Source organism: Oryza glaberrima, chromosome 7 (genome assembly GCF_000147395.1).
Source record: "Oryza glaberrima chromosome 7, OglaRS2, whole genome shotgun sequence".
In the NCBI taxonomy this organism is placed as follows: Eukaryota; Viridiplantae; Streptophyta; class Magnoliopsida; order Poales; family Poaceae; genus Oryza; species Oryza glaberrima.
Genome location: NC_068332.1, coordinates 22,767,077 through 22,789,023, shown reverse-complemented (window position 1 = coordinate 22,789,023; position 21,947 = coordinate 22,767,077). Strand labels below are relative to the sequence as shown.

The following is a 21,947-nucleotide window of genomic DNA, read 5'->3' as shown; positions in this document are numbered from 1 at the left end:
AACAAAATACTCCAGCCAGATGGAAAAAAAATTACACCACACGTACTTAATTAGCTAGTACTAGTACTGTCTAAGTTGATGGGTCAAACTATCTTTTCAATAGCATTTTAGGGGTATGACAACTCAAGAAAATGTGAAGGCCTTAAAACAGGCGCACAATCAAAAACGTCATAGACTTGATCCATTTTTGCAGGTTTGCAAGATCAAGAGGAAAGCAAATAGGATTGCTTATGCTTTAGCTCAAATGGCTATGAGGTCTAGATTATGTGAGGAGTGGAAGCTGCATGCTCCTGCTCCTGTAGGAATCTCAGGCTTGATAAATCAAAGAATGTAATCCTCTTTTCCGTAATCAACAAAATTCCCTCTTTGAAGGTAAAAAAACGTCGTAAACTTCTTTAAAAATAAACACAAATACAACTTCTTGTGTTATCATACGGTTTCAACTATTAGAGAACGATCGGTATCGGGCCACTTATTTGTGGGAATTACTCATGCCTTAGATTAAACGCCCTACTTTAATTTATTTGAACCATACCTATTAATATTACTAATTAGGAAAAATTAGAACCATGCCATTATAATTTTACAAAATTTTAAATTGTAGTCAACAAACGAACTCAGCCTTACTATACACAAAAGATTGGTGAGCGAGATTTTCCTTTTTTGCCACATTTCCTCTAGAATAGTTTGGATTTTTACTGATACTGATTACTCAATCATGCAGATGTGGATGCAGACTATAAACAGTGTCATTACAATCCGACGAGCATGATTTTTGTCGCCATACAAAACGAGCGACTCTCAAACCAGACCCTATCGCTCCAACGCAACATCATCATGGAGCCTGTTTAACTTAGACGCTGGGTCGAAAAATGCGACCAGGACGTATGAAAACTCTACAATTTTTTATCTTTAAACATGTGCACAGTCATAAATCATTATACTTCAAAGAAACTACTCCCTCTGTTCCATATTAAACACGGTTATGGTTTCAGTGCCAATGTTTGATTCAAATGAAATAGGGTACATGTTTTATCTTTTATACTGTATAGGTTATCATTATTAAGTTATGCGAGGAGCCCAGCCATCTAACAACTTTCTCAGATTAGTAACCACATAGAGATACTGAGTAAGAGTAAGGGGCCTCATCGGTCATTCAAAATCGGGTTATAAGCCATAACGGTTTATTAACAGAAAAAAATTATGTGTAAAACTTTTATACAAGTGTTTTTGACGACTTAAAAGCTAATGTTGAAAAAAAAACTACATTAAAAATATATATCAAAACCGACTTCAAAATTAAAATTCAAAATTCAAATTTAATTTAGCTTATTAATTCTCTTAAGGACAACCGGTAGGGCTATAAGATTCTTTTTTCCCATCACATTTTGCCTAGAACACCGTAGACACATAGTAGCGTCATCTCACCGGTAGTGTACTGCTCCCTCCGTCTCATAATATAAGGGATTTTGAGTTTTTAGTTGTACTGTTTGACCACTCGTCTTATTTAAAAAATTTATGTAAATATAAAAAACGAAAAGTTGTGCTTAAAGTACTTTGGATAGTAAAGTAAATCAAAAGAAAAATAATTTTAAAATTTTTTAATAAGACGAGTGATCAAACAGTACACACAAAAACTCAAAATCTCTTATATTATGGAAGTGAGAGAGTAGTAGTAGTAGTACTATCTCAAATCTCCTCAATCATGCAGACCTGGCGCAGGCCGTAGACAGACAGAGACAGTATCATCATTACGATCTGATGAGCACGTTTTTGTCATCACACGAGAAAAATGACACTCTCAAACCAGCCGCGCTCTCCGACTCCACGTCGTCGGAGCCTGTGCTCGATCGATCGGAGCCTGGCCGAAACAGGCCAAGCGCGAATACAGTTTTGGGCGGAAAACCCGTGGCGACGCCGCCTCACTACGCGTGGACCGCGGTAAAGCGGACACGCCGACGACGAGGAGGTCGCGCGGTGGTAACCGTGCGCGCGAGGCGGGCATCACGCGCGGATGCACGCGGTGCGTGTGGAAGCTGGAAAAGCGTTTTTGTTTTGGAATCTAGAGGCGCGGGCTGCGCGGATCGATGGATGGATGTGGCGACCAGGGTACATTATTAGAGCACCGGCCGCAATGGTAAAGTAAGATGCTCTCTATAAAACATTTACATCTTAACAATAGATTAGATTAATAGTAAACCACCTCAATAGTATATCTACATGAGTATTTATAGCTCTCTCATGCATTGCCTCGTTTTTCTCTATAGACTATCTTTAGGTTAGTAGATAGCTTTGTTCTCTCTCTTCATTTAATCTCTTCTAAGTAGGAAAATATGCTGACATGTATATCTTGTAGAGAGCCTATAGATAACCATTGTGGGTGCTCTTATCGGGTGACCACTAAATCTCGAGCCCCATCGATATCACGGTTTTTGATAAAATTTGATCGGTTCTCGATATATTGTGACTAAATATACTGTTTAACTTTCGAAATTCCAATCGAAACTTAATTTCGAGCCGTGTCGAAACATCGAAATTTCGCGGAATTTGACCGGTTTTGATCGGAATTGTGAATCCTGGTGGCGACGGCAGCGTGCAGACACAAAGAAAGACGGTGGCGCTCGATGCTGCATGGTGTGGTCCAAGGAGAAAAGAGGACAGTGGACAGTAGTGTACTGTGGGGGTCTGTGGCCTGAGACAAGCTGCAGAGAAAAAGAAAAAAGGGAGTGACTGTAGTACTGGACTGTGGTGACTTCTACTGCTGTCGGGGAGTAGACAGGCAGGTAAACAAACAGCCAATGGAGACAGAGGTAGTTGGAATGGCAGGTGTGAGAAGATAAAGAGTAGGGTAACCAGTAACCTCCATTTAGCATCAGAAATGCCTCATGGGCTCATGGCCCAGAGAGCCTGTGGAGGATCAACGGTTGGCTACCAAACACACCGATCAGGGTGGCATCACTGCTCCCTCCGTTCCAAAATATAAGGCACAACCACCCTTAATCCAAAGATCAAGAAACAATTATTATCACATCCTAATTTGTATCATCCTAATAAATAAAATGTCACATCCTAATTTGTATCATCCTAATAAATAAAATGCATGCACTCAATAGAATTAGAGATCTTGAGGGTGAAGGATTTAAAAAAAATCATAATTTAATGGAAAAGAGGTACTAATTAATTACATGCATGCATGCATGCACGCCTTATATTATGAAACATCTGAAAAAAAAATAATTGTGCCTTATATTATGGAACGGAGAGAGTAATCAGCAGTTCACTACCACTGGTTTGTTGTTGCTGTCATTAATCATCACCACGGTAACAATATTTTGGAACGGAGGGACCAACCGTGAATCCATAGCCTTCACTTTAGGTACAAGATGGCCATTATGTCATGTCCGAGCTTCAGAAAGCATCATAATCTTCACTCTAGGTACAAGATGGCCATAATGTCATGTCCGACCTTCAGAAAGCATGCTGCCAAATTTCAGTCCATTCCAACATGTTATCACCAGACAAACATGGACCATTCGAGTCGATGGAAAAAATCTCATGCTCGCAATCACAATCAAGATCTATTGTAGGTGATAGTGCCGTCGAATAGAAAACATGTGCATAAATATGTTACCATAGTTAAAGTACACAGTACACAGCATGGTTGCTCTTGTTCAGAGTAAACTACAGCGGTAAATACATTAGGGAGAGACACGGTGGTGGTCATAAAACAACTGCACAAGATCATACACTCGCTGCACCATCCTGTCCATCCATCTAGTAACCATATCCAGTCCTCCTCATCATCCTAATGAACTCATCAAAATCTATCTCGCCATCACCTGAAGACAGAACAGGAATGAAATTAAATAGCTTGCTACTTCAGTTGGACAAATAGCACAAAAAAAATAAGTTCTTTCAAGCTCCAAGAAACAGCTAACCATTTCGATCTGCCTCTTGCACCATTTCTTGAATCTCTTGATAAGTGAAGTTTTCACCTAATTCCTTGGCAATTCGCTGAATATCAACATCTGATATCTTCCCCTGCATGAGTTATGATAATACTCTTCAGAACGATACTTTGTCAGATCATGGCAGTGTTATAAATACAAGCATGTCCTTTCATATAGCGAAACCCATTACAAACTTAGAGAATATATATTAAGTAAAACTTCAATGTCTAGAACTAAGAAAAAATGTGCATGATGCTGATCTAATATAATTATAAATAAGAGAGCACTTGGTTGATTGTCTACTAATACAAAACTGACCTTTTCACAATATAAAAAAGTTTTGGTCAATCAATTGATATTCTAGCACAATAACAACTTAACAAGAAAAGAGATGCTGTACTGAAGGGTGAAAAGAGAGAAAAACTTTACATTTTTATCTTGGTCGATAATACTGAATGCTTTCGTAAGTTCTTCTTTACTGTCTCTCTCTCCAATCTTAGCAGTCATCATATGCTCAAACTCCTCATAATCTATGGATCCACTACCATCTTTGTCCACATCAGCAATCATCTGGTTAATTTGCTGCATTACCCAGAAAGAAAGAGGCTGATCAGTAAGAAGGATTTCCTCCATATCTGGTCATGGGCACAAATTACTATAACTATACAGGTAAAGAGCAACCGCCGTACACTACACTAGTACACTGCAGATCACGTAGGGGGGAATCAGAAAATACAAAAGAAGAAGAAGAAGAAGAAGAAGAAGAAGAAGAAGAAGGCATTAGTAAGTGGAGAAAGAGGAAATATACTTCTTCTGTCATCTCAAATCCCAAGGCTCTGTAAATAAAAGCAACAATTTCAGAGGCATCATCACCATTAACAAACTGAAGAAAACAGGGTAGAAATAACAATGCCGATGAATTTCCTACCTCATGGCAACATTCAACTCTTTGGCATCAATGGTTCCTGGGAGATAAGCATGATTAGGACAACATATGATCAGCGTGAGTATTGTAACAGAAATAAGCAAAAACACAACCAAACAAATGCAGTACCAGAGTTATCTGTGTCGAACAGATCAAACGCCTCCTTTATTTCCTGCCTCTTCTGCTTCGTCAATCCATGAGGGCGAGCTCCTCTAGGCCTCTCCCTCCTGGTCTGTCCCTTGACAGTAGACTACAAACCCACATTGAGTTAGCAAATCAGCGCTGGGCGATCATTAGTTTGAAATAATCAGGAATCTACAATTTCTTGTTATGAATCATCCCAGTAAAATAGGATATCAGCTAGGAAAAATGATCACGCACGACCCTAAAAAATCACTGTGTTACATAACCACTGAATCTACAGAGATAATTAGCACATCATTTCAAACAGCAAAATGTCGCCTAATGGGTACGTCGAATTCCATCGCTGGATCCTCTCACCCTAACAAAGCCCACAAAATTTCACCGCCCTAACCACCATATCCACCCGATGCCGCGACAGATCTACCTAAGCTAGGGCTTCCACCTCACCCCCACGCCCCGTCTCCGAGTTCGAGCTCCAATCCCTAACCCTCACCGCCCCCACAGAACGAAAGCGCAGGGATTCACCTTCTCCCCCGTGGTCTCCATCTCCCCCAAAGAGGCCAGAGACGAACCCTACGTCGACGGATCCTGGAACCAGAAAAGGAAAAACGCGCTCTCGCGCAGGGAGACGGAGAGGGACGGAGTGAGATGTACCATGTTGGAGAGATCCGGGGTCGCGGGAGACCGGCGGGATGGTTGCGCGCGTCGCCGATCTCGTCGGCTTCTCCTCCGGCGGCGGCGCCGGCGACGAGCGGGGGAGCGGTGGCGTTGCAGAGCGCGTGGAAGAAAACAACGGCCGAGAGAGCTGTGTGGCCGTGTCCTAAAGATAAATAAAATTAGGCTGGGCCGGGATGGGCCGGGCCGGGCCGGATACAGAAAAGAATATAGGTCTCCCTTCGCTTGGCAAAGGAATTTCGAATTTTTTTTTTTTTTGGGTAGGAATTAAACTACTCCCCATCAAACTTCTGAAATTTCATTGACTGATTTTATAATAGAATAGTAAAATTATAAAGTCTAATAAGTCTATGATGTTATGGTAGCATTTTTCAAGGCGAATCTTGTATATGTTTGTTTTGTTTTAAAACTAGTCATCTAAGAAATTAAAGATGATCAGAATTAGGGTGTGTTCGCCATGAGGTGTTCCCAACCAGAATAAACACGGAAAACGGAGCGGTCCATTAGCGTGTGAATAATTAAGTATTAGCTATTTTTTCAAAAATAGATTAATTTGATTTTTGAAGCAACTTTCGTATAGAAACTTTTTGTAAAAAACACACCATTAGCAGTTTGAAAAGCGTGCGCGTGGAAAACGAGGGAAAGGGGATGGGAAGGGTGTGCCAAACATAGCCTTAGAGCAAGTTTAATAGTATAGCCAACTATTAGCTCCAAATCATTTATAGCAAATGTAATAGCCAATTTATGCAATAGTTGCTTACTATACTATTAATACCTGGTTCTATCTGTCATACACACAGTATGTTTTGGAGTCCGTGTTGCAGCTGGCTACAGATATGTAGCCCGCTGCTCTTCTCTTTTTTCCTTTATCTCTTTAAAATATATTTATAGCTGGCTTATAGCCTGCTATTGTACCTGCTCTTACAAAGGTTTGATCATCTTGCTTTAAACGAGATATACTCTTTTTTTTAAGGTTAACGAGACATACTTTTGACAAAAGGGGGGGGGGGGGGGGGGAAGTAAATTATGTGAAATTTCTGGGTTTCAAAGGATCCTTCAACCACAGGCAGGACGCAGCTTACACAAATACACAGCAATCCAATGGAGCATACCGTCACCGAGAATTTCATTTCTGACCCGTGACAAATTCGGGTCTGTTTTGGAAAGCTTCTGACGACTACAACTTTTTCTATAATCTTTAGATGTTAGAAGCTCCCCCAAACAGTTGAAATTTTCATCCAGATTCTAAAAATATGTGGTTGTACAATTTTGATAATAGTAAGTCAAGAGCCAAAAAAACCCCAATTTTTTCATATTCTCACCAGTTGATTCTCATAATAAAGCTCTCCTAAACAGGGCCTTAGATACGGTTCTCAAGCTATTGCAAAAACCATGCAAACCTCCTGGCAATCACGGTCGCACATCTTTCTGAACTCTGAAGCTAAGTCACACTTTCACAGTCGGGTGCACCAAACAAGCTGGTTTATGCTGGTTGCACTCCACACCAAACAAAACTTTTCTAGACCCAAACAGAACACTTTGGTTCCCTACTAACCATTATCAAGAGCTGGAAAAGCTACACTCTAAAAAAACACTTTATCTTACAAAGTGGATAGTTTTAAGTCTAACCAACCTTACAAGCTTGCACTAAGTGAATTCTCCTCTACGATCTAGATGTCATGGTGATTTAAAGTTACTGAGTGAGTGTTGTTAGTCAGGCTTGAAGAACACTTCGTGGATGGGCATTATCCTTGTGGCTCGTGACCTTTAGCATCCGCTTCCATTGAGTTGTCATGGATATCTGCATCCTTTTCTCTTGCTTCCTGTAACTCTGCCTTCACAAATGGAACCACCTACGAGGCCATGCAATGTCAAAAGGTTAGAAACGAAGTCACAAAGTATGAAGAAAACATAACACAATTAAGGGGTGTTTGGATAAGGGGATCCGAGAAAGTTTAGTATTTAGTTCAAATTGTAGCTAAACCCAAAAAATTTCAAGAAACTACCCTTATCCATACAGGCCCTCAAAGGTACCCTTCATTACTTGATCGTCCATCGTATTAGCAGTAGACTTCAGTCGCTTTTTGCTGCATCGTCCATTTGGTTCTCCACTTCCTTTTGTCTCCTCATCAATGAAGTTTTGATCTGAACCCTCTACGGAAATGCATGAGTAGTTCTCTTGTAAAAATCTGGCCATGTCACTCATGTAAATGAAACAGACTAACTTTTGGCACTCATAATCTATTACAGAAAATTAAAAAACATGACGCTCTTTTGATGAACAATTCCCGTAGGTGTGCTGTAATGTACTATGAGACAGGTAAGGAGGGCATGCAAACAAAAGATGTGCATTCAATAACGAACCTTTCCCGTTCATTGTTTTAAATGATACAAATCAGACAAACATGCCATTTCTCCACAGGGAAACACATATTTGATGAAATTGGAACTGCTGCTTTTGTGAAAAATTTAATGGACATTTTTGCTACACTTTTTGAAAAAAAAAAGGAAACTGACATCCTGTAGATATCACCTACCTGCACTCCTAGAAGGGGAATGTCTGTTCTTGCCTAAATGGCACGTGGAAGATTGTCCAGAGCTTGTTGCCCTTGCATAGCACTCTTGAATCAGCCTGGTACTTGATGCATTATCATCTGAAAAACACACTTTTACGTCATCTTGATTTTCAGAAGGTGATCTGACATGTTCAATCTTTATCCAAGATTCAGCTCTGTCAACTTCATCTACATCCATATGTTCCTGCCATATCATTTGAATTTAAGAGGTTAATTTGATTGTTACAACTAGACACTTCATTGCATGCGAAGAAACGAGGAAACATGCATTTGCCTCTACCTGCTCAGCCTCCACATTTTTAACATGTCCCTTCGATGATAGTTCATGTATACAAGCACCTGGAGAGTGATTAAACAGTTCCTTGAAACTGTATTTACTGTCATGTAATTGGCTTACAAAAGATTCTTCCAATAAACTAAGATAGAGCATGTGTTTTTCATTTGTCCATCCAACAGAAGTGCATACCACCAGAACATCCTGGCAAGTGAAAGAAATAACTTCATGAATCGTCATAGGAACTCCATATAAATTAATAATGCAAACATTATCTTAAAAAAATAATGCAAACACCATCCAAATTCCAAAATCAGAGGTTTGTTCATTTATAGATGGTTGAAGAACAAGATATGATTCACTCAATTAAGCATACATTCAGAACGAATTATGACATTAGAAGATGCACCAAAATAATCAGCCATCAGTGGTAGAACGAATAACCTAAGGAAGATGAATTATAATTCAGATTTTTCTTATTCATTGACTGGAAAGAACAAAAAGCTTTCAGCACATCAAGATTACATTATATTGTATACTCAATCATGGAAGAGAAATACTCCTAATTCCATATCATATAAACCTTCTAAAGAAAGATTCTTAGGAGAAATGCTCCAACTGGTCATTCCGCTTAACTAAGAAAACATCATGCTTAAGTTCCATGACCAAAATCCAAAATGAATCATCTGGAGCAACAAGTTAACTTTGATGCTCAAGCATTGACCTGTACCGCCGTGTTCTACACAAGCTCGCAGCTGTCAGGCACTCCTTTTTTCCCCTTGCATCCACAGATCGTTATATGCTTTACAGCCTTCCGTTGCACAATCGGCCCACCCTCAAATTCCACCTTTCTCACATTCTTCTGTCCAATTTCTTCATTTCTCGCAGACGATAAAAAAAAAGAATGACGAAATGACCAGCTATATTAGCATCTAGCGCAGGGCTGGTCCTGCACGTCTGGAGGCCCAGGGCGAGACAAAAATCTAAGGCCTTATATATGTACAATAATTTTCTTGAAACTGTAAATATACCTTTGTTTGACTTGTGGATCATGAAACACAACCTACTACATGCTGACTTACGGATTGATACTGTAAAAAAAATGAATAATAGGGAGCAAAATCACTTGGTTCTTGCTGATCTTGTATAAACAGAAATACCATAAATTAAAGAACTCATGGAAGCCGTGAGAGAGCTAGATATTGCTGACTAGCTAGAGAAATTAATTGCCGTGAGAGAGCTCTTGCCTTGAACAATTCGCAGGGATTCAATTCTAGCGCAGCAGCTCCTTCTAGTTCTAACTCAAATTCAAAAGCTACCCTACCAGAAAAATCACCTAGCTCATTCACACCACCAAAACTAACAGCTTAAATCACCCTCCACCCACATCACAAAAACAAACACAAAAATCTCGCGCAAAAAGGGAGAAAAAAAGGGCATGAAGAAGAGAGTGAGAGAAAAAATTACCGGCAGATGCACTAGCTCCCGTAGATCCGCCACCGCCAACCCCTCCTCCATCATCTCCCCTCCAAGTCCCCCACCACAAACACAACAAATTCACCTGCAACCAAAAAAAAAAAATCGCCCCCAACACCAACCGCATCAGCATCCCGCGCAAACACACAAACACACAACGAGAGGCGGCAGCACTCTATACCTGAGACGAGAGAGATAGGCCGAGGAAGAGAAGCCGCAAACCCTAGCTCCGCCGCCTCGTCGTCGAAATGGAATGCGCGTGGCGGTCGTGCCCGGCGGCGACGGGGAAGAGGAAGGGGAGCTCTTTTATCCGCCGTGGCGTCGCTTTTCCACGTGGCCACGGTGGACGACGCTTGGGGCGAGTAAAAATTATCTCTCTCGGAGGACAGTGGCGTGCGGCGTTGCGGGATCCTCTCTGCACACCTAGCCTGTGGTTTTTCGGGGGGTGTTTGGCGTATCACATCGGGTGTATTATATAGCGTGTCGCATGGAGTGTTCGGACACTAATAAAAAAACTAATTACAGTATCAGTCAATAAACGGTGAGATAAATTTATTAAGTCTAATTAATCCGTCATTAGCACATGTTTACTGTAGCATCACATTATCAAATCATGGGGCAATTAGGCTTAAAAGATTCATAAATTAGTCACAATCTATATAATTAGTTATTTTTTAGCCTATATTTAACACTTCATGTAGGTGTTCAAACGTTCGATGTGAAATGGTGTAAAATTTTAGGATATGATCTAAACATTCCCTTCTTAAAAAAAAAAAGGAAAATTGGGCATGAGAAGTTCATGCCATTCTCCTTCTCCGATTGGATGATGCCGTCAACTGGTTGTTGGTGGATGGTGGTTATGACTTACGAGATATTTTCCTTGGATCATGATGTTGCTTGGAACTGGTCTGATAAAAAAAAAGAGAAGCAGTTCACATTTTGTAGTATTGTGGGAAAGACGGTGATATATTTGTTTGATGGTAATGTTGACTAGTAATGGTAGTTTTGTTACGTGTGTCAATTTTATCTACACTATTATGTCTTCCCTCTCGTTTCGTTTCGCCGATTGTTGAGGAGCATTACCGAATGTCCGAGTGTTTATTTCATTTCTACATTGCCAGATGTGTTTTAGTGTACTAAATAGTCGAAGTGGTACTGCAAATAAACCACAAGTGACTGTTTTGATACATTTCTAATGGTTGTTGGTTTTTAACAGCCCACAAGTACTACTTTTACATGCTTGTTTGGCTTACTATCCTACCAAAATTTTGATATTGTCAAAAACTAGATAAATTTTGGTACAAACAATGTTTTGATAGGATAGTATTGTAAACAAGTGTTTTTAATTTATGTCAATTAGAAGCCAAATTTTGTATTAGGATGAAGAATGTTCTAGTATTGTGCTAAATTGAGCATGTGCTTTTGGCTTCAAACCAAACAATCATATTTATTTGCTCCGTTCCAAAATATAGTGATAGATAGGATACATCTAGGTCATTGATACATTTAGGTCATTGGTCATATCAAAGTTTACAGCACTATATTGTGTCACATTATCTGGGTTAGAATATGTTACAATATAGATGATACTATGATACTATTTAAACTACTAGTAAGACATAGACTGTTTAGATCCAAACTTTGGATTCAAACTTCCAACTTTTTCCATCACATTAACCTGTCATACACACATAACTTTTCAGTTGCATCGTACTAATTACAACCCAAACTTCTAACTTTAGAAGTAACTAAACACAGCTATAGTTTAGCACCAATCCAAAACGGCCTTTGATGTTATACCTCGTGACAAGGAATATTTTCTTCAGAGAAGTACTAAGCCAATCGACTCGTTCTTCACTAAAAGATCTCTCGGCAAGTGGTCCGTTCTTTTAAAAATATCTCGCGCCTAATGGAATGTTAGGGCTGGTCACTGACCTTAAGAGACAGAAGATCATGACGAATAGCTCGCCAGATATTATTCGTAGGCGCCCGGAATAAAAAAGATCAGTGCCACCGCGGCACTGACGAGGCTGTCCCAAGCCAACAGCTGACTTTATCCTTCAGCCGGCTGACCGGCTCGGCACCTCAACGAGAAAATACAGTAAATACAGATTTTCTTCAGACCAATGCTAATAATAAACCAGGACATATGATTACATATACATGAACATATGTATGCACGATGACATGGCAAGATTAAGCACAATGAATTATTTTTTTAGCTGGCGAAACATGCAGTTTATGAGCTGGTGTTGTTTTGACATTTTGTAGGCGATGGTGCCAACAGAAATACTACTATACCCACAGCAAAGAGGCCCCTCGGTTGGTAAAAATGGTTTTATTCTGGGCCATGCAAGGGGGGGCACCATCTTTGGCACATGAACAAGAGGAGAAAAATATCACTAGGGTCGTTGTGATGCCGCAAGTTCTTCCATCCTCTGGCGCATCTTGTATTGCAGCATGGCTGGAGCACAATCCAAAGGAGTTTCCCCTGCGCAACGAAATTCATGACGATTGTTAGCATTTGTTAACAACTCCAGGCGCTGGCAGAAATATCTACAGATGAGCTGAAATGAGCATTTGTCTCGAGGCTAGGATTTGGTATAACGTAATCCTGACCCAAAACGGTCTAGCGTTTAATAATCCAAAAAATCTGCTTCAACAAGATAAACTTATCAAAAAGGCACTTGTTACATCAGCTAAACATAACAGGTAGCCCAGGTACATAGTACTGCTTCTATTCTACCCAAGCCTGCCTGACCTTGAGGAACATAAATACAGTAAAAGCATAAAAGGCCCCTGAGGTCATCGAAGCTAACGTGCAATTCAAGCAAATTGCAGAAAACAAGGGTGGGACTGAAAATGGGAGATAATGTATTTAAATGATCTTCTGTGCTTATATGAATGGGTTCAAGTAGTAAAAAGAAGCAACCTTGTCCATTTTTGCTCTGAATATTTGCTCCATTATCCATGAGAATAAGAGCAATCACTGTCTGGTTAAATAGTGCAGCCTGCAATTGTCCAGAAAAGGATGTATGTTAGACAGTGATCATATGTATTACAACTAGATAATTTACAAATGAACTGGGATAAGTGTTCATGCCGGGATGAAGGTTTGTCAATTGTATGGAAATTTACACATAAGGAAGCAACTAATCGATAAAAAAAATAGATTGTTTTAAAGAAGTCTTTCTTGGATATTTCATTGATCAGAAGATAGGTTATTTTCAGTACCTATTGCATTCTGTTGTATGTTATCCTAATGCACAGTACAATGCATTCTTGTTGTATGTTATCCTGATGCATGGATGTGCTTGTCTTTACACAGCAAATTCTGTTACTCTTGTTATCTTGTATGAACAGATTTATGGAGGTATTTAAGAAAATGATACAACAATAAAAGTCAACCAAAAGGGACATAATAAAAGGGCACATACCAAATGTAGCAAAGTAAATCCTTGCTTATCGCAGTAATTAGAATCCACTCCCTGCCCAATGTTGGAGGTAAGAATCAAGATGACAAAATCAGACAAGAGAGGACAACATTACCTGGCTGAGAAGTTTCTTGACAGCTTTAATATCCCCACTCTTAATTGCTTCCCTCAGTCCCTACAAGGAGTAATAACTGGGTTAGACAGACTTAAACTTGCCAGGCCAGAAATACCACCTTGTACTGTATGCTGAAAAATAGAATAGAAAGGAGCTGTTGAGGTATTCTTTTAAACAAACTTACCTCCCCAGTAACATCATATTCAGAAGGACCCTTATCATTAGTATCATTGCTCATCAGGCCAAGATTTAAGAATGAGCTGCAATACAATAATAATAAGATTATACCCAAGAGATCTGAGGATCAGTTTGAACACCTATGCCTAATGCAGATATGTCAAAGTTTTGATTACAAAACAAGCGTGCAGAAAAGGTGGCAGTGAGATAATGACCAGAACATGCTTCTAGATCTTGCCAAATAAAGCTGAGCGTATTTTGGCACAGTATACTACAAAGGATAATACTTAATAGAGATATATATCACAATAATAAGTCAAGCATTTCTCTTCAGAATACAAGAAAGTGAATTCTAACGAACCTTGAGTTGCTGCTTGAAGTGGCCGAAGCCTTCTTGACACTTGATTCAGCAGATTGTTGATTGGTAGAAGATTTTTTTGGCCTAGGATTCGACTGTGCACTTGAGGAAGTTGTGCTGATACTCTGCTGCATATGCTCGTTAGGTGGAGGCACACAAAACTTAGGTGTTGATAAAATAAAATGGACTGTCATCTACCTTTACAGGCACAGGTTCTGGTTTCGGAGCCTCGCATATACACAAAGGCATTCCACATTTGCACTCAATAACAGCAGGTGCACTGTGAAACGCTGAATTTTTCATAGGTGATGAAGCATCATCTTCCCCCAAGTTTAACCCTGAAAAGGAGTCAGCTGCACTAGATACACTCCCAGGTGAACCGGCATTGCCAACACCACCACGACTGCAACATTATACAGGACATAAGTAAATTATACAGGGTGCGCTCGGAGGTGATCAAGGAAAGCTGCTTATTCAGTTATACCTAACCCAAATACAAGTGAGTAGACAGTTAGATTCTAGCAGTAAAATAAATCATAGGCTGGCTACCTGGAGGATTTGTTGAAGCAATCATAGCAGACTCTGACGTCCGTGTATATCCCGTACTGTGGGAGAGCCTGCAACCAACCAATTGAAGTTGAAGCAAATGAGTCAAAACCGCAAACCCAAACTCCCCAGGCACTTGCACTGCTAGTAGATCAAGCACAAATTTCCCACGGAATCACACCAAAACATCCTCAGTTTACTGAGTTCTCACCATGTGGTACGACGAGTGCTCGTGGCAGAGCGTCCTCCCGCAGTTGCGGCAGTGATGCTGCAACAACAGCGTAAAATCCGTCAGCAAATCAGAGAACACGATACTCTCCCCCACTGCTACCCAAGTAGCGATCCACGATCCGACTCACGCCATAGGCGATCCACCCACGGAGCGAGGGAGAGGGATAAGGGAGAGGAATATTCGTACGCGGCGGCGGAAGGTGGTGAAGGTGCAGCGGCAGACGTCGCAGTGGGCGGACTCCTGGAACGGCGGCGGCGTCTCCATGGCCATCGTCGTCGTCGTCGGCGGCGGCGGCGGCTCCCGCGAACCAACCTGACCCCGCCGGCGAGACCACGTGCGCGGATCGGATTCGGAGCGGCCGATCTCGCCGCGATTCCTCCCCGATCTGAGGCGGAATCGATGAGAGGAAGCAGCCGCGCCGCGGCGTCGGGGTAGACCGGGAGTCCGGGAGGAAGAGGAAGGGGATGAGAGGATCGCGGCGGGTGATTCTGCGCCGTCGATGGATTTGTGCACGGCTGAGATTGCGCCTCTCTCTTTTTTTTTTTTGTTACTGAAAAGATAAACAGAACTGCTCTTGACAAAGGGAAGAGTTTTTTTTTTTTTTGAGAATACAAAGGGAAGAGTTGATGGTGTGTAAATTCAGTTCTTCCTCAAAAAAACTAATTTCATAACTCGCCTGTAAACCGCGAGACGAATTTATTAAGCCTAATTAATCCTTCGTTAGTACATGTGGGTTACTATAGTACTTATAGCTAATCATGGACTAATTAGACTTAAAAGATTCGTCTCGCGATTTCCATACAAACTGTGCAATTAGTTTTATTTTTATCTATATTTAATGCTCTTTGCATATGTTCACATATTCAATGTGACTTTTTAGAAAAAGGAATTGGGGAACTAAACTAGGCCTGAACTCAGGCAGGTCAGAAATTAATAACACAAGTACTCCCTCCGTCCTTAAAAAAACAAATATAAAACTGAACGTGATATATACTAATACAATGAAACTGAACATATGTATGTTTGGAATGTGTTCCATCTAGTACTAGTTTAGTTTTTTATAGGACGAAGAGAATACAAAACAAGGTGAAGAGGAGTTTGGGTCATCATTAAATCAAATTAACACAGGTTCAATGATGTTTCAGAAGATTGTTGCAGCTCTTTTACATTTACAGACGACTGAGTACAGAAAGGCTTATCCACTGTGACAGTTCATTCAGAGAACAGTCAAAAGGATTTGTCTTCCTCGTGTTGCCGAAATGGCAAAATCCATCTGAATTTCCCTGCTCGGCTTTCAAGCTCAGCTGCTCCAAATGTCAAATTAGTTTGTTGGGACATTCCTTGCTTTAAGCCTGATCCACATCACAATGCAATTATGACAGTTCATCCTTGACCGCTGTTGCACATCAGAACCAAAAAAAAAATAATAATAAAAACTTCACTATAAATTGCTCACATTAGAGTAGGTACAATAGCAGGCTATAAACTAGCTACAAATATGTTTTAAGGAGATAAATGGGGAAAGAGAATAGTAGCGGGCAAAAGATTTGTAACCAGCTGTAGCACGGACTCCAAAACACGGTGTGTGTATGACAGGTGGGACCAAGTATTAATAGTGTAGTATGTAACTATTGTATAAATGACCTATTAGATTGGTTGTAGATGAATTGGAGCTATTAGTTGGCTATACTGTTGAACCTGGTCTAACGAAGAGAAGCCGAGCGAATGCCAATACGGAGAGAAAAGAATGTGATAACCATCTAACTCAGCATGGAAGTTTTTTTTTTCTTTTTCCTTTTTTTCTGGGGGGGGGGGGGGGGGGGGGTATATGACTCCCCTTTGGCAAAATGCAAAAGGTTCATGCGGCACTTGGCCACTTGCAATGTTAAGACTCAGCATTAGGAATACCTCAACGAACCATCATCCAGTTCTGGGTCATTTGTTTGCGATAACACACCCACACACACACAATAAAAAAAAAAGAAATCTTTTGACTACAGTCAACAAAGTGACATAAGATAAAACACAATGTCGAACCAAACAAGAGGAAATGCGGAAAGTATGACCAACCGAACATGTTCCCAAAAGTTGTTGTTACATGCAATTTTATGAAATTGAACGAATGTAGTCTTTATGATAGAAAAATGCAATAACTAGCAACAAGTAATGTCCTCAGAAACCTGAATCGATATCATGGAATAACCATTCCGGTTATGACCAGCTTAATCATCCGGCACTTGCATTCTGACAGTTTCATCCGAAATAGATGCATGCCTTTAGCATGATACCAAGGCTAAAAATGTAAAGATAATGCAAAGTAATTACCGTTTGTTTTCTGTTCAACGGCTCAAAAGTGCTAAATTATGGTACAAAAAGAAGTGATTGGAATTGCTTGAGTGTTCTAAGTAAACTACCTGACTTGCACACTGGGCCTCACCATGAGACCAGCTCTTTTCCATGCTAAGGCTTGAGTAACTCCAAATGACAGACTTATCAGGCCATTGAAACATAGGAGTGAACTTGGTGCCTTGCTTATTCTTTAAGGGAAAAAAAACGTTACCACAGGTGAAAGACCACTTTACCAATATAGAACGAACACAGGAGAAGAGCTAAAACAGATCAGTGCTGGTTATGCAGTAAAAAGAAAGATAAAGGTACACTGATCATATAGAAGTTGTCATAGTAATAACTAATAACACAAATAACAGAAAATAGCCATGTTTGTGAAAGCAAATGTGCACACTTCCTAATTCATGAAATGAACTCATAAACAATGAGAAACATCGGAGCGTGCAGAGTGTTCCAACCAAAAGGTTGTGATACTATCAATAAACATAACATATTTCTGATCAGAAGCCGATTAACAATGATGTGAAGTTTAAAAGTAGTCATTGCTTAAATCATACCGTTACTCCACACTGCATTAGAATTTTTTTTTCTAAGAAAAAGCAGGGGCACTGCAGCTTTGCGGGAGCAGCTCACAATTTTTCAGATATCACAATTAACTAATTTATGAGAAAAAGATAAATAGGGAGCATGCTAACCTTGCAAGAGAAGCTGACTCTAGTTTCTCCTGGGTATTTCCCATGAGCTTGAAGCAACCCACCAAATAATGGAAGAAAACCACTTGCTGTAATCCCGTCGCCAGTAACATATGTTAGTTGTCCATTGGGAACTGCAGGTCCATGAAGGACTGCAACAAATAACCATGTTACTCTGTTAGATAGTATCAATATTCCAGTTTCAAATACAAACAACAATGGTGGGAGGTTATATTAAACAGATCTAGCAGATTGCCAGGAAGATAATGCATCCTAAAGCATGAAGCAGAAGCTGACTAAACAGACTTCACACACAAACTATCAACATAAAAAGAAGCACGGTCTTCAATTGCACAACAGAATGCAACAAAAGGAACTTAAAGGTCAGTAAATCTTGGGTGCTTTTAGAGTTATTAATGTAGGTGGGTGATTACTAGTAAACTCATTCTAACCAGTGACGAGATATGAGATAATGCGAACACTATAATGCAGAATTCAACAAAAAATAGCCATACTTACACAAGCTACTGGATTGAGGCAAACCATTGACATCATCAACCATTTCCGATGTTTTGACCAAATAGCAGGGCAGAGAGAATGGACTCCATTCTGTAATAATATCATTCTTAGTGAGAAATTTACTAACTACAAGAAAATAATAAAAGAAAGAGAACACAGAAGGATAGAAAAAGCATTATAACGGCTCATAGGGAAGACCAGTATGTGTAAAGAAACAGTAAGATAAGAGTACCTTGCGATCATAACCATACCAAAGCAGATGTTGCTTCGATAGATGAACAGGCAACAGAACTCTCAATGTCGTGGTTCCTGGTATTGTATGCAGCCGTTCACCATTGCGCTACAGAACTTTTTGCTTGTGACAACATAATTAAATCCAACTTATATTGTACTATAATGTAATTATATTATGTGATACTATAACTGCTTCTAAATACTATGAGAGATTTTCTAGTAAAAAAATTGTAGATACAAAATTCCCTTTCAGACAGAAGGAAGAATAAAAAAAAGATTATAATGAAGCTACTGATTTCCATTAGAAGATAAAAAGAAGAGAAGACTACCGTATAAACCTAGCATGATAAACATCATCATGTGTAAAAAGCTATTCCCTCCGTCCCATTTTAAGTGCATTTGTGTATTTCTGTGTCTAACGTTTGACGGTCCGTCTTATATAAAAGGAATTACAGGGAGAAGTTCCATAGCAGGCAAGCTGGAATAACTTCAAGTTATGATCCAAAGTTCCCAACAAATCAGACCTGTAGAAAATTTGAATCCTGAAAGGTCAAAACTTTAGGGATCTGTATACATGGAGAAGTTCCATAGCAGGCAAGCAGATCTAAAATACATGGAGAATAACTTCAAGTTATGATCCAAAGTTCCAAACAAATCAGACCTGTAGAAAATTTGTGAATCCTGAAAGGTCAAAACTCTAGAGATCTGTATAACCGTTACCTCAGAAGATTATTGAAATGATGTGACAAAAAGAAAAATTCCATCTCAAGCTCACATAGCAGTTGTGTGCACATGCTTTCTATGATGATACTCGCCCTATGGTATTATCTGAGAAGCCAACATTATGGCCGAGTTACTATTATTGATCATTATTTTCTAGTACAAAACTGGAGTATGATCTATTTTCCGAAGGTGGTATAATCATCTTCTGCCTTTGCTCAATGCATCAGAGACCTTTGCAGTATCCACGCCATATTTAACATTATGCACCCTTACTATATTAGCACCATTCAATATCCCAGCAGTAGCAACGACCATGGTAGCAGCATCTCTCTCAGTGGGATTGACACGATTGCATATTTCACCTAAAAATCTTTTCCTTGAGGGTCCAAGTAAAATTGGCACATGTGAAGCACCTAAACTCATTTTACCTATCTCTGTTCTAATAGATTCCAAACCCATGATAACTTCAAGGTTATGTTTGGAATTCTTGGAGAATCCAATACCAGGATCAAGAACTATCCTCCACAAAGGAATCCCAGACAACTCTGCTTGTCTCACCCTTTTATATAGCTCAGAAGCAACTTCTTTACAAACATCACCGTATAGTAGATTCTGTTCACTTTGCATAGTAGATGGATCTCCTCTCATATGCATAGTCACATATGGAACTCCAAGTTCAGCTACAACTTCAAGAATTCTTGGGTCAATCTGTCCACCAGATACATCATTAACAATGTGTACTCCTCTTTTCACAGCTTCAGCAGCGACTTCTGCATAGAATGTATCCACTGAGAGCAACTTGCCTTCCATCTCAGGAATTCCTGTGATCGCATCTAGAACAGGAACCAACCTCTCAAGCTCTTCGTCTGCAGATAATCTTCTTGCAAGGGGCCTAGTGGATTGAGCACCAATATCAATGATGTCTGCACCTTCTGATATTAATAACTTGGTCTGAGCAATGGCAGCTTCCACTTCCTGAAACTTACCACCATCACTGAAGCTGTCTGGTGTCAAATTAAGCACCCCCATGACAAGAGTCCTCTCAGACCAATCCAACAGACGATTTCCGACTGGCAATACCCTTTTAATTCCTTCTGTTCCAATTATAGATTCACCTCCAAGTTTATCCCATGATTCAAAGAACCCACCAGTGCACTTTGCAAGAGAATGCCAACTTTTTTCCACGTTATCATCAGTGGATGAGCCTAGAAGGTCAACAAGAGGTGCTAAAACGAACGGCCTCTCATGGATGCGTTCATGTGGCACAGTTAGATTCTCAGTACTAATATGTGATTTGCCATATAGAAGAATGTCCAGATCGATCGGTCTGGGACCATACCTTATCCCGTCAGTGCGCCCTATATCCTTCTCAATTTCCTTTAGCTTCTTGAGCAATTCATGAGGTTCCAGCTTGGTTGTGCCCCTAACAGCAGAGTTCAGGAACCGCGGCTGATCAGTCACATAAGCCGGGGAAGTCTCATACAAGCAGGCATGCCTGGTGATATTTACACCCGAGTTCTTCATCATACGCAATGCCCTGTCAAACGTACTGATTCTATCCCCCACATTGCTGCCCAGTGCAATCACAATCTCCTGGTCCGCAGAACCACCCCCTAGGGAACACTGCGTAAACGAGCGCGCCCTGCACGGAACAACATGCCTCGACGCTTTGCGCGAGGGTTTCAGAGAACGCCCAAGAGCAGATACTGCTGAAACGCAAAGAAATGAATGAGTTAGCACTGTTCCTGCTCTGGACAACAAACATTACTAGGTGTTAGGGACAGTACTACCACCTGATAGCGCATCCGACGCAGCTAACCCTCCTCCGCAGTAGTTCTTGGCAACCGAGTACATCTTCCTGAATGTCTCCTTAGCACGCAGCATCGTCAAGCATATGTGAGGCGGAGAATTCTGAACCGAAATTGCAGCGCCCTACCCATGCGCAAGCATCAGGTGAGCTCAACTAGTGAACTAACTACCCCAAGGTCGGATCTAACATGGAGCATGGGGGTTCGTTGAGAGAAAAGCTGCTTTCAGTATTAAGTTTAAGGCAAGATTAGGAGAAAAAACTTGCAGGAAACCTAAGAGTTAACGCGGTGGTTAGAGAGAGAGAGAGATGAGGAAGAGGATGTGCGTAGCGGATGGATGCTCACCAGGATGCGGCGGAAGCAGCGGAACGAACGCGATTTGCGGCCCCTGCTCGCGCGCGCGCTTGCGGGATGGATGGGGATCGGCGCGGGCGGCGGCGGCGGCCAGCGAAAGAACTCACGAGGAGCCGACGCCGAGTGGACGGGAAATAGGATTTGGTAATCCGCGAAGGCGAAGCTGCGGTCGCATCGCATCGCAGCGAATACTTCCTCCGCTCGCGCACGGCCCAAAGCCCACACACCCCCACTTTACACGTTCGCATTCGGTTATTTTACTCTTTTTTTTAAGAATTACACCGGTACAACGCATACATTCACAACGCACGCACACTCACCCCTGTGAACGTACGCACGCAAACCCTACCCCTATAAGCATCTTCAAAGACTGGAAAATATTAGGT

At 40.7% G+C, this 21,947-nt stretch overlaps 4 protein-coding genes across 21 annotated transcripts; all 4 read right to left on the bottom strand.

Moving 5' to 3' along the window:
• Positions 1-3,556: 3,556 nt before the first annotated feature.
• Positions 3,557-5,829, bottom strand: LOC127778507 (probable calcium-binding protein CML13). The gene is made up of 7 exons (XM_052305127.1): positions 5,674-5,829; positions 5,005-5,125; positions 4,879-4,915; positions 4,759-4,786; positions 4,380-4,532; positions 3,939-4,041; positions 3,557-3,839 (listed from the first exon to the last, which is right to left on the bottom strand). Exons 1-7 carry the CDS (start codon positions 5,674-5,676, stop codon positions 3,775-3,777), a joined length of 510 nt encoding a protein of 169 aa, XP_052161087.1. The 5' UTR covers positions 5,677-5,829; the 3' UTR covers positions 3,557-3,774.
• Positions 5,830-6,980: 1,151 nt separating this feature from the next.
• LOC127778502 (uncharacterized) lies at positions 6,981-10,368 on the bottom strand. Of its 3 annotated transcripts, none has more exons than XM_052305120.1 (6): positions 10,202-10,368; positions 10,012-10,105; positions 8,551-8,748; positions 8,232-8,454; positions 7,701-7,848; positions 6,981-7,547 (listed from the first exon to the last, which is right to left on the bottom strand). In XM_052305120.1, exons 2-5 carry the CDS (start codon positions 10,063-10,065, stop codon positions 7,703-7,705), a joined length of 621 nt encoding a protein of 206 aa, XP_052161080.1. In that variant the 5' UTR covers positions 10,066-10,105; positions 10,202-10,368; the 3' UTR covers positions 6,981-7,547; positions 7,701-7,702. The 3 variants fall into 3 exon arrangements, with proteins under 3 accessions (XP_052161080.1, XP_052161079.1, XP_052161081.1); XM_052305119.1 differs by having other exon boundaries at positions 7,739-7,848; positions 10,202-10,365; XM_052305121.1 differs by lacking the exon at positions 10,202-10,368 and adding an exon at positions 9,269-9,417 and having other exon boundaries at positions 7,739-7,848.
• A 1,848-nt stretch (positions 10,369-12,216) lies between these two features.
• On the bottom strand, positions 12,217-15,366 carry LOC127780012 (vacuolar protein sorting-associated protein 27). Of its 2 annotated transcripts, none has more exons than XM_052306971.1 (10): positions 15,069-15,366; positions 14,862-14,918; positions 14,654-14,721; positions 14,303-14,507; positions 14,108-14,232; positions 13,754-13,829; positions 13,570-13,629; positions 13,458-13,508; positions 12,953-13,031; positions 12,217-12,511 (listed from the first exon to the last, which is right to left on the bottom strand). In XM_052306971.1, exons 1-10 carry the CDS (start codon positions 15,150-15,152, stop codon positions 12,423-12,425), a joined length of 894 nt encoding a protein of 297 aa, XP_052162931.1. In that variant the 5' UTR covers positions 15,153-15,366; the 3' UTR covers positions 12,217-12,422. The 2 variants fall into 2 exon arrangements, with proteins under 2 accessions (XP_052162931.1, XP_052162932.1); XM_052306972.1 differs by having other exon boundaries at positions 14,108-14,229.
• A 625-nt stretch (positions 15,367-15,991) lies between these two features.
• On the bottom strand, positions 15,992-21,757 carry LOC127780010 (folate synthesis bifunctional protein, mitochondrial-like). Of its 15 annotated transcripts, none has more exons than XM_052306959.1 (7): positions 21,553-21,757; positions 21,190-21,331; positions 18,675-21,108; positions 18,443-18,532; positions 17,927-18,075; positions 17,297-17,419; positions 15,992-17,175 (listed from the first exon to the last, which is right to left on the bottom strand). In XM_052306959.1, exons 1-3 carry the CDS (start codon positions 21,739-21,741, stop codon positions 19,598-19,600), a joined length of 1,842 nt encoding a protein of 613 aa, XP_052162919.1. In that variant the 5' UTR covers positions 21,742-21,757; the 3' UTR covers positions 15,992-17,175; positions 17,297-17,419; positions 17,927-18,075; positions 18,443-18,532; positions 18,675-19,597. The 15 variants fall into 15 exon arrangements, with proteins under 15 accessions (XP_052162919.1, XP_052162920.1, XP_052162921.1 ...); XM_052306960.1 differs by having other exon boundaries at positions 15,992-16,278; XM_052306961.1 differs by having other exon boundaries at positions 15,992-16,278; positions 17,063-18,075.
• Between the last annotated feature and the right edge of the window lie 190 nt (positions 21,758-21,947).